Genomic DNA, 12213 nt, shown 5'->3' with positions numbered 1-12213 from the left:
TCCAGGTCCACGTTTATTCTAGCTGCATACACTCACATACATCACAGGGCAATATGTTTGTCAAAGTCTTGTTCCTAAACAAATATGCTAAATCAAATTTGCTCTTCCTCTGGTGATTAATGGCAATAGCTCTGCAAAGCTAAATGTAATGTGGCTTGCTGTAATTGTGTGTACAGAAGTTTTTTTGGTTTGTTTTTTTCTATGACATTCTGCTGTGATGTATTGTTGGTTTAAAGGCCTACTTTCTGTAGTCTTTTTGCTTTTTGGTGAAAATGTATCTTTCTAATGAAGATTAAGCTTAAAGTGGTTCTTTAGGGTTTAATTTCTAATTAGAAACTATATAAAACAAAGAATATTGCCTCATAAAAACACTGGATTGTTCTCTTTTACTTCCAGATAAGACTAGTTCTCTGAAGGTATGGGTTTGAACCAACAAAACCAGTATTATTCAGGACTGTCAACATTAAGCTGTTAGTCATAATTAAAGTCTGAAATTAGCACATTTAATTTTGAAAATTGCATCTTTCTACTCTTACTGTGATGGAAAATAAAGAGACCACTGAATGTCTTATTTCATTTTAAAAAAATCTCACTCACAGCTCAGTTAATAAGCAGTTTAGCAAAATTTCAACTATCCCCTTTTTACCTCTCCCTATAGCTATTTTCATTTTATTTTCTATCCATAGCAAGTTCTTGTTGCTGTGGTTAAGCTAATGCTGGTGCTTTTAATCTCAGAAATTTCCAAAATTTTAAATCTGGTTTTTATTCGAAGAAGAAGAAGTGAACTTCCCTCAGCTTAAGACATCACAAATTTCAAAATTTTGGCAAAAACAAACAAACAAACAAAAAGGTTTCTTGAGAAATACGCTTAAATTCCAACCTTTACTTGGAGAGAACATAACTGAACATGATATCCTGTCAATTAAAAAGGGATTATTGGGCATCAGTGAGTCATGTTGTACATGTACTCTTGCATATTATTTAATTTGTGCTGAACACCGTAGTTCAGCGAATTCGTACTTTTAAGTTGTCTTACACCTCTTAAAGCTGGCTCAGACTACACAAATTCAGCTAGATTTTGGCCAATTAGCAATGTCTGAGCTCCTCATCAAACCACGGGCCAGGTTTTGCATGTTGGGAATAAGAAAATGCTCCCGTAGTGTGACATAGTTAGCAACGTGTCCAAGGCGCCCCACAATTCAACAAGACTAGCATGTCAGAATTTTTCTTGTATCGTCGTCTAGTTTGACATCCAGACATGATGACGACCTCTTCTATATGAAGAAGAGCCTGTCCATTTTCCCTCTTTTTTTATACATCCATAATTGAATCCATGATTCTTTTTTTTTTTTTTAATTCTTTTACAAGCAAAAGACCGCTACAATCACACAGAGCACTTCTGTTGTTGACTGATTGACACTTAAGATGGGAAAAGATTTTAGTCAAGTAGTCTGACATGATGCTGTTGTGAATGACCAAAAAAAAACTGTGCAGTCTGAGCTGGCCTTTAGTCACTGTTTCATACCTTACTGGGGTAGCAGTGTGATACTGATTTGAATAAGCAACTGAAAGTCAAATTGGCTTAAAATGTTTTTTTTATTATGCAAAATAGGGGATTCATCTGAGCAAAATTGTTATATTTTTTTTTTCAAATTAATCGTTTAACAGCCACATTAACCGTAGTTTTGATTCACAGAAAATGGCATAAAAAAACTTCTTATTTGATCAAACTTCTCTGAACCCACAGGGAAGTCTCTGTTAATTAACATTTCCTAAAATGTTATGATTCATTTGAACTAAAAACTGCACAGACAAAGTAGCACACAAAGCTAAACTTCCCAGCAGTATTTAGATGTTGTTGAAGTCAGAATGAGTTGGCAGCCATTGAGAAGAAAGTACAGATTTGGCAGACCTGATGTTAAGGGGAAGACTGTTGTAGAGTTTAAGAGCTGCCAGTCTTAATACAGAATCACCTCTGGATTTAAAATATGAAAGATAAAGTGTTCTGAGGCCCTGATTAGGTGATCAGAGGGGGCATCCGCTACAGTGAAGGCAAAGTCACTTAAGTTATATTTGTAGGAGCCAGGCCATGCAGAGTGTTGTATGTATTTAGAGACATTTTTAAAACTGATTCTGAACTAAACAGGAGCCAAGTGAAGGGAGACAAGAATTGATGTAGGAGTGATGAAAAATACAGTTACTTGAAATCTATGCAGTGAGCTAATGGAGACTTGCATATTGGCAATTTACCCTATTAATTTGGTTATTTTATGCATTTTGGTATCTCTGCACTATGTGGACAAATGTATTTGGCCGCCTGCCTGTTACATCAACAGGCAGGCACAGTTTTTGTCCTTACATTAATGCCAGGGGAATTACAGAATTAGTCAGGGACGGAATCAGTAGACAAGGGTGACTTTTGCGCACCATGCATATTAGCAATCGTTGACCCCTGCACTCTGATTTTACATGGTCTTCTACTTGGTGGCTGAATTGCTGTTGTTTCTAAACGCTTCCACTTACAGATGACTGTGGAATATTCAGCTGGCATGAAATATCACAGACAATCTTATTGCAAATGTGGCATTGATCACAGTACCACGCTTGAGGTCTCTGAGCTCCTCAGAACGACCCATTTTGCATCACAAATGTTTATAAATGGAGACTGCATGACTAGGTGCTTGATTTTATACACCTGTGGCAACAGGTCTGATTAGCACACCTGAATTCAGCAAACTATACATTTTGCTGTTTTATCTTTGCTGTGCACAAGCTATTTAAAAGAATTAAAAGCATATTTTCAATTGACTCCTGTTCAAATGAAAGCAAGGCTAAATTCCTAGACTAAAGAAAATAACAGCCTGGACTCTTTATTGAAGTTTTATGATACTTACAATGTGATTTTACCAGAATATTTCTGCTGCTTCACTTAATGCAAGGACACTGAATATATTGTGACATGTTACATAACAAGAGCTATTTTATACCTCAGATACCGAAGGCCGTATGTAGTTTGACAACACTTCCCTTTATATTCACATGTTCTGTGTTAGTCTCTGGGCTGCAGTCTACTGCATGTCAGCAGGCCAGGTCACATTACCAGCGCATGTGACCAAGTCTCAGATGCAGAGCTAGAAGGCTGGGCTCTCTAAAACAAACATGTACAAAGCCATCTGATGGGAGTATGGAGCAGAAAGTGAGAGTCTGCCTTCTCTGAGTGAACTTTCAGCACTCCTCTGTCAGTTATTTTCACTCATCAGGAATAATTGTACCGGACCCAAGTCCAATAAAGAAAAGGTCAGGGGCAAGGTTGGATTTGTGCGTCACACAGAGAGTGGGGTGTCATTATAAACGAGAGGAAGATATTTACTGCCTGACAGCGGGCCGGCACAGAGGATCAGAGACAAGCTTTTATTTGTTTCATGGTTTGAAAATAAAGTAATCAAATTAAAGAAAGATGTGATGTTCGGTCTGGAAGCACAAAATACACAAAATAAAAGGAAAAAAGGCTTTATGAGACTTTACCGCTTTCTTTGACATTCATCAAGTCATGTTCAGTGAAACAAGCCCTCCAAGATAGATTCCTTTAATCCATCTCAGATAATTACACAGTCCCATCAATGCACCATTTGGTTTCTGTTTTCATAATCAAAGAATGATTAATTCATTTACATCCAAATGGTTATTGCGCCCCTGGGAAACTTTCCTTTCAGGAGTGTTTTTATAGTACATAAAAAAGTCCAGACACAAGCTGCTGCAGCACTTTTGTACTCAGTGAAACTCCTCCGTGTATCTGCAGGGAGGGCAGACAAGTCCTTTCACTCAAAACACTTGTTATTGATTTCTATATTTGTGAGATTCACCATTGGACTGTTTGTATTGTGTTGTGTGCATTTCTTCAGAGGCGATCCTGTCTGAACAAACTGTGATGGGTGCAAAAGAGGAAGAAAGTGCTTCAGCTGAGGACTCCTCCACGGTAAGATCAAACTCTCCTGTGTAGTTGTCAGTTATCAAACTGTGTTCAGCTGTAGACACAGGTTTGATTAACATGAGTCACGGATAAGTCATTGTTTGCTAAACGTGTGAAACATCCTTGGCAACCTTTGGCTTGACGATATTGAACAAACAGCCAACAAAGCTAAGTGAAGCTACATGAAGGAGAGTGTAAAAGGAAAATAAACCGAGTATAAATCTTTCCCACTGCAGATGTTTCAACGTGATACACGCAGGTTTAACTAATTACGCTGCTAATTGCTGCTTTTAGTTCCACCGTTGCTTTTGATAAGGCCAAAATGTCTGCTGTGAAAAATGTCTTTCTGTTGAGTCTGATTCATTTAGAAAGTTCCAGGCAGCAGGAACGCTCTGGTGCTACACAGGCTAACAAAACAGATCAGCAGGGTTTATTTAGAACAAGAAAACAAAATGTACTGTACAGGATGGACTTTTGACGAGAGGGGAAAAGGAAAAACAGGCCAAGCTTATCAAGCAAACACATCAGTCGGGTCAAAATTATGGAAAACCTGTCAAGCTCAGTGTTGATACAAAGTTGGTCTTTTATTTATGTAAAAATTCTTGCAGTCAAGTCAGAAATAGTTACATCAAGAGATTGATTATAAAAGAGATACAAATATCCCTTTGGACATTTTGAACTTGAACATCCTTTAAATTCCTGCCTGTCCTACCTATCTAGCCCCCTCCAGATTTCTATAAGCATTGTGCACAGAGGAACAAGTTTACCTCTAAGTAATCAAAGATAACACATACAAATAAAATTAGAAAGCAAATTAGCACCATGTTTACTCAGAAAAACATGAACACAGTTAGAACTTATATCGAGCAAGACAATTTCACAGTCATGTTTTCAGTGCAGTCTACTGTTTTGGTGCCTATTCTCAAGAACTAATGTCTGCATTCTCAGGGCGCACTCACACAAGGCTATTCGTACTGTGCCGTATTCTAACCGTGCTGAAGCCCATTTGACCCCCTCCTCTGTCAACCCTTTGGCCCGCACTCACACTGCTCAACGCATCCAGGCCTGAACACGGATACGTCAAGCATCAACATCATTGCATGAAGCCTCCACCGTTGATGAACTTAGACGTGTTGATGACTCAGTATACACAAGTGTTGTTTTTTGGCTGTAAAATAGCAATGGATTTATATGATATCTGATCTGACACCAGAGTTATTTCTCCTGACCTGGGATCAGTAGCTAGGTTGACTATACAGAGCCCAGTGAGAAGAGAGAAAGTGGTTCATAGCAGAGAGTTATCCCTCACAGCATAAATCTGGAGCCTGATCAGAATTCCAAGGACTTCTGCTGAATGAAACCCCAACTTTTTAATTCGTATGAGCCCCTACAGTCATTCCCCTGCGTGTCCCTGTACTATCTGAACCCCTCTCTCTTTTATGCGCCATGAACTGTGCCATCTATCCGCGTTAATCTGGATGCCTGCTGCACCAAACAAGCTCTCCTTTACTCACGGAGGCTGAAAGGTGTTTGTTATCCTGTGAGCTGCTGTTTGTGGCTCAATCAAGGGAAGGAGCTTTATTTCACAAACCAAAAAAACCTCTTACAGTTGTTAAAGCCTGACTTTGGTAGAAACTGGTCAGGAATGTGGACAGGACTGGGATCCATTTGAACAAGGTCATAGTGATGCTGTGCAAAGTTAAATTCTTCAGCTCTTATAAAATCTTTGTAACTTGTTGAAATACAATGAGACAAAATACATAGTTCTCTGTCTTTCTGGAAAAAAATCCTGCTGTATCTAGCATGCATCTGCTGCCTGATGTACTCTCTGCACTCTGAAGCAGGTCCTTTTGTTGTTACTTCACGCTATGTTACATTCCCACACTTGTGCTCCTTCATTTGTATCCATGCAGTGCCTAGGCCAACTTCGTCCTTCCGTGCGCCGTGCCAAAGCATGGAACAATTGCACTCACACTGACCAAACGTACTGGACTTTAGGCTGAAACAGGCCTAAGCACGATACGGATGGCCTAGTGTGAGTGCACCCTCAGAGTCTAAATGCCTCTCATCAGTGTGTTTACATGCATAGGAAAGTCTAGGCTGTTTATCCAGACTACAGGGCATGCCCTTGTGCACATGCATGGGCTAACATATTTGTTGGTGGGAGCATGTCTGACTCCTCTGCAGTTTGTGGTAACATACCTTGACACCATTACATCCAGTTACTATGGACTTTCTTTCTCTCGACTGTGCTAACAAGTTAGCACCCAGGTAACATGTAGAAACAGTGAAAACATTCAACAGCTACATGCATTTGTTACACAGTCTATGATTTAGGTACAGATGACATGAGTGCCATGCCTCGAGCTTATAGTGATATCCAAAGGTAGACAACAGTGCAACTTCTGCTACCTTAGTATTTATGCTGTTCAACTTCCAGGTCAAAGCACAACACAGAGATGAAAGGGCATGTGCAGAATGCCTGGGCTAGTCAGGTATACTTGAGGTGTTTACATGCAAGAGAAAATCGGTCTCCAGCCAAATTACCTAACTGTGCTAATCTAGCTTTTTACATCCATCCATGTTCTACATCTCTTACCCTCTGCAGCTGGAGCCTATCCCACCTGTCATTAGGTGTGAGGTGGGTACACCCTGGACTGGTTGCCAGTCAATTGTAGGTCTGAAATATAGAGACAAACAACCAGGCATTCTCACACGTGCACCTACAACCAATTTAGTGGCACCACATCACCTAATGAGCATGTTTTTTTGTGGTGGGTGGAAGCAGAAATACCAGAGAGCCTGCACATGCACTAGGAGAGCTGCTGTGCAACCCTAAGCTAGCTTTTTGTCAAATTTAATGTAGTATGACTAAAGATTCAATGGATTTATTTACATTTATTTTAAAAGTCAAGTTGAAGTCAGACTTTTCTTGAATTTGATGACCTTCAACTTGCAATACTTTGTATGAATTCTGCTCAGTGAGATAGTAATTAGAACAGAATACGTCTAACGTCATTGCACAGGGTATAATAAAGTGTGCAATTTTACATAAGTGCAGTAACAAAAGGTAAATAACAAAGTAAATAGCAACAGTAGAACACAGTGGTAAAATAATGCAGAATAAAAGCCCAACAACACAGTAATGAATAGATACAGCTCAGTGGTAAATAAAATCACAGAGGCAGCAGTAAAGGAAGATTTAGGCCTATAATGTCAGATTAATGGAAGGCAACTTTGCAATCACAAAGCTTAAGAGCTAGTCTCATTTACTTCCATGTAACTGTAGATACAAGGAAGAATCAAAGCTGTACTCTTCCACCTGCATAAATGAATGCAAAGACAACACATGAAAATAAACTAGCAGTTTGTACTCATAATGAATCTAGACTTACTAAATATACCTTTTCTACAGTAAGCACAGGCCTTTCCTCTATTATAGACACATTGTTTTGCAAAGCAATGCTTTGCAGGAATATCCAAGAATTGCAGCAGTCATTCCTCAAGCTACACCATGAATATGGAAGAAGAAGAGAAGATAGAATTTGCTAGGGGCAACTTGATGTGCCAACTTAAGATTTGCTGAGAACTGAGTTTCAGAGCTGTGAGGAATTTATTACCTAGAAGTAAAATTTAAATTTGGGACTTGTAACCTTTTAAGTGTGGTTGTTTCAGTACACAGCAAAATCTAACTTAGTGTATTGGTCTAATATCTTGTGAAAAATATCTCAGCAGACTAAAAATAAGCTACTTTACAACCTAACAAGACTAGGTAACTGTCTAATTTGACATCATAAAAAGCAAGAACTAAGGCCTGAAGTTAAATATAGCTGCCAGTGCAGCAAACAAAATGTACTTAAGTTTTGTGAAAAGAACTATAGTGTCCAAAATAAAATTTCATGTCTAATGCAACTCACTGAACATGCAGATTAAGCTTGTTTCAAGCTATTTTTACTGATTACGTTTGCATATTTTTCTTGTACTATCTTGAAGATTTTAAGCTGGACTTGTTAGGTATGTGGCTTACAGAAACTGTGAATATTCTTTTCTGGAAATACAGAAGCAAATTTTGACTTTAAGTATTGTATATTTCCTTTGTGCAGACATTTAATAAAAGATCCTTTAATATTGGAGCATTCTGAAGTCATACCACTAAATTGACTTTGCTGCTCTATCCATCAGGATCTCCTTGTCCTGTAAGTCATGTTATTGAGTTCATTTTCTGTCTCGGCTCAGAGCACATGGATGTGATCTTCAGTCGACGAGGCCTTTACTCTGAATTGTTGCTGACTAACAGATTCCTCAGCAGCTTTAGACTGGAGTGCCTCTGCTTCTTCCTGGGCTGTGGTTTAGGTCAGTGGCTTGTTCTGAATGCCAGATGTTTCACTGCAGGAGAAAATACTCTCAGTATGCAGTGTGCTGGGGTCGCCAGTAGAGGGCAACATAGCCTCAGTGCCAACATTAGAGTTCTCCTTTTTGACATGGGTGAGGGATTTAATGACCTGCCATCTGATATCATTGAAATCTCCTGTTATTACTGTGTTATGCAGGCAACTAGGATTCATGCTGTTGTTGAGAGAACTGCTGGAGTTCAGATGAAGATTGGTCTGTTCACATACTGAAGATACATCCTCAGAAATCTAGAAGTTTGATAAAAAAAAAGTATTTTTATTGTAAATGGACTTGAGCTTGTGTCAGTCTTTTCTAGTCTTCTGACTACTCAAAGCAATTTTAACGCTGTAGGTCCCACTTACCATTCACACCACATTTACAGACTGTTGGCAGAGAAAGCTATGAAAAATGCAAATCATCTCTAACAATGCTATTCATACACATTCACACGCTGATGCCATAGCAGAGGAATCAATTTGGGGCACAGTGTTTTGCCAAGAAGACTGCAAGATGTGACTGCAGGAGCTGGGGACTGAATCTTTAACCCTCTGGTTGAGAGAGAACGGACTGCCAATGGCCCACAGCTGTCCTGGAGTTATGAGTTATAAAAAGCCCCTTTCATTTCTAGAAAAAAAAAATGTAATTAGAACAAATATGTCATCATTTAAACCAGCTGTTCTCAACCAGGGCATGGCACTGTGGGGGGGGGCTTCTGGCAGTGTCAGGGGTGCCTTAAAAATGCTTGAAATAGAACCAAGAATTGCAGTGAATAGGCATGTTATTAGCAGTACCCCTTTTCAGTCAGGTTCAGCAGGTTGCAAACAACGTTTTTGTTTCTGAGTGCTGAAATTCATCAAATTGCATTTTTGATTCTGCATGACCATTCCTTGAAATTGCACGCTTTTTAGGTGTTAAAAGACTGTTTTAGAGATTTATTTTATCAACTCTGTTACTGCATGAATGGCTTGGCAGTTGCAGGGATTTTTTTTTTTTTTTATAAGTACATTTTGAATGGGGTTACTTGACATTTTTCAAATCTTCAAAGGGTGGCCTCAACAGAAAAAAAAGGTTGGAAAAACAGTAATCTACAATCAGGCACACACCAGGCGCAGCACCAGGATTACAACTTTGGATGGGCCTAATAATATCGAAAACTTAAATTGTTTCCTTTCCATATAGACAAATTTAATCTATAGCTAAATTTTCTCTTAAAAAATGCTGGAAATGTTGAGTTAGTCTGTTAGACACAGCCTTTTTTTATGTGACGAGTCATATTATTTTTTTGATGCTACTTAGGGCTGAACAATTTGGGAGAAAAAATCTAATTGCGATTTTTTTTCCCAACATTGCAATTGCGATTTAAAGTGTGATTATTTTTTAAGTTCCTCATTTAATTGTTTTTTCAACAAATACAGTCAAGAAATCATTCTATATAATAATCAACACAATATAAGATAGAGCAAACTAAGGATGAACAAGTTTGAAAAAAATATCTAATTGTGATCATTTTGACTCTTAGAGCAAATTCGATGTAAGTTTTTGATTCAAGTGTTCATTTTTATATCACTCCTTGTGATCAAGAAAAAAATACAAAAGTAAGGAAAGAAGGATTTCTTTTAAACTATTTTAAAAGAGTTGACACTTGAATGATTGTACAATGTGTAGTACATAATGTCTCTACTTTATGAAAGGTTTTAAACTGGTATTTGACACACAATTCAGGCTTAAGAAATATTGCATCTTCTGTGGAATTTGGAAATTGCAGATTTAATCTAAATATTGATTAATTGCCCAGCCCTTGTGCAGCTAAAGCATGCAATTTTTATTGTCCAATGCATAAACATTATTATGATGATTTTCAGCTCTGCTAAAGACCCATAAATCTGTTCTCAGGGGACTGTTTTTTAACTTCTATGCTGGAAAATTCTCTTATTGAAAATTAAGATGAATTAACAATTTAAAGACCATAAGATGAGACAGGAACATTCAGCACTAGCTTGTATCTTTCCTTTTTTTGTCGTGTCATAAAGAAATGTTAATCCAGTCATGAAAATTGCGAGTGACTCAGCATTTGCAATGTCAGTCACTGTGGATGAGATCGATGAGAGATAGATGATTTCTAACTTTAACCTGCTGAGACTTGAGTCTCTCTCTTTAACCTGAAGCTCTTTCTCTCTGTCCTTCATGGATCATCTGCTACTCAGCTGAGACCAGTTTGCACGCACGAGCGCACCTGCACTGGTTTTAAAAGCATCGGCAGCATAATCTGGCCTGACATGATTGGTTAAGACGTCCCACCTGATAGCTGCATAATTATGAGTTTGCATGTTTTAAAGGATAGACTGTGTTTAAGGTTTTAGATAGGATTCATGAAGTTATATTCTAAAAAGAAAAAGCAAGGAAAGTCTTTTATCTCCCAAACTTTTAGGGTGGGCCAAATGACCAAGTGGGTTGGCCCAGGCGCATGAGGCCCACCCATGACACTGCGGCTGCCCAACACTAAAATATTTTAAAAGTCTTAATGTTTTAATGTGAGAGACCCCACAAAGGCGACAAATAATGACAGACTTAAGCATTTGGTTCTTATAGTGTATGGTGTGCAGTAGATGACCAACACCAGAAACCACACACCAACAAATTCTGTTTGCTATTCTAAACAAGCCAAATGAAGTTAGCAAATACAGTATTGGTGCCAATACCAAGCCTAAGTACTCATACTAATATAACATTGCAAACACTATACTCTGTATTATTTTAAAGGGTGATGTTAGCATCATTTAGGGCTGCATGATATTGGATTTTTGCCGATATCTGATATGCCGATATTTTGAAACAAATTTTGGGCGATACCGATATTTAATTACATTTTTTCCACTATTAAAAACATTAATTCTATCATGGACTACAATTTTTTTTTGAATATTGGTAGTCTATTTTTGTACAAACTGACAAAACATTTGATTTTTATCAGAACTGAAGGATATATTGCTTTTTTTTTTTTTTTTTCAAATACAGCCATACACTACTAACAAACTTACAGTAATGTCTTTGGGTTACATGTGTATTACATGCTTACATGTGTCTTTAACAGTATAGCCAAAGTCATCTGCATTTTTGAGGGCAAAAAGCAGCAGCAAAATAACCTGCTGACACTGAGCTCCACAGTGCAAAAAAGAAATAGCTTATAAATTTAGACTTATTCTCCTTATTACTCAGCCAGTTTGCAGGATGGCTCCCTGAGATACTCCTGACAATGTACTTTCTGATGTACAAGCGATGCAAACAGCTACTTTGCCGTCTTGTTCCCAATCCTCAGACTTCTCCCACAGAGCTGACATGTTGAGTTTGTTGTTGTTGGTGCACGTCCGGCATCATTGCGCTTAATTATGATGTCACATTATCGGCCGTACACATCGTCGTAAATTTTACTATCGGCCGATACCAATATGCTACCGATAATATCGTGCATCCCTAGCATCATTATGTTAGTATATAGTCAGAGTTGGAATCATGTCTGCAGTTTGGGGAATTTTAACTTAAATGAAGACAAAAGTAAAGGAGAATACAAACTAAGCACTGATAAACTTTCAAGCAGATGGAGGAAGAACATAAGATAAACAAACTTTCAATGTTATTAAAAAGTTATAGTATTATAAACTGCTCATTTTTTACTCCGTGTCGGTGAACCTGAATGTAAGTTCTCACACTCGTACTTGGTCTGGAAAAATGTGATATCAGTACAGGCCTAGCTGTTAGCTACCCGTACAATCCTGAAGGTCAGTCTGATTGTGGTTTGTTTTACAGCAGTGGTTCCAGTACCATCTAAATAAGAACAGGGGCCCAGATTTCCT

General features: G+C 38.2%; 1 protein-coding gene across 4 annotated transcripts in view; it reads left to right on the top strand.

Annotated features, from left to right (window-relative positions):
* The window catches only part of LOC121514167 (A-kinase anchor protein 13), a 227232-nt gene that overhangs the window by 85561 nt on the left and 129458 nt on the right, over positions 1–12213 (top strand). For all 4 annotated transcript variants that reach the window (XM_041794284.1, XM_041794292.1, XM_041794277.1 and 1 more), the window contains exon 9: positions 3903–3976. In XM_041794284.1, coding sequence (XP_041650218.1) covers positions 3903–3976 — 74 coding nt within the window. The remainder of the gene's footprint in view (positions 1–3902; positions 3977–12213) is intronic.

This window comes from Cheilinus undulatus, linkage group 1 (assembly GCF_018320785.1).
Source record: "Cheilinus undulatus linkage group 1, ASM1832078v1, whole genome shotgun sequence".
Taxonomy (NCBI): domain Eukaryota; kingdom Metazoa; phylum Chordata; class Actinopteri; order Labriformes; family Labridae; genus Cheilinus; species Cheilinus undulatus.
Note: the sequence above shows the minus strand (reverse complement) of the source record. Positions and strands in the feature narration are given on the sequence as shown.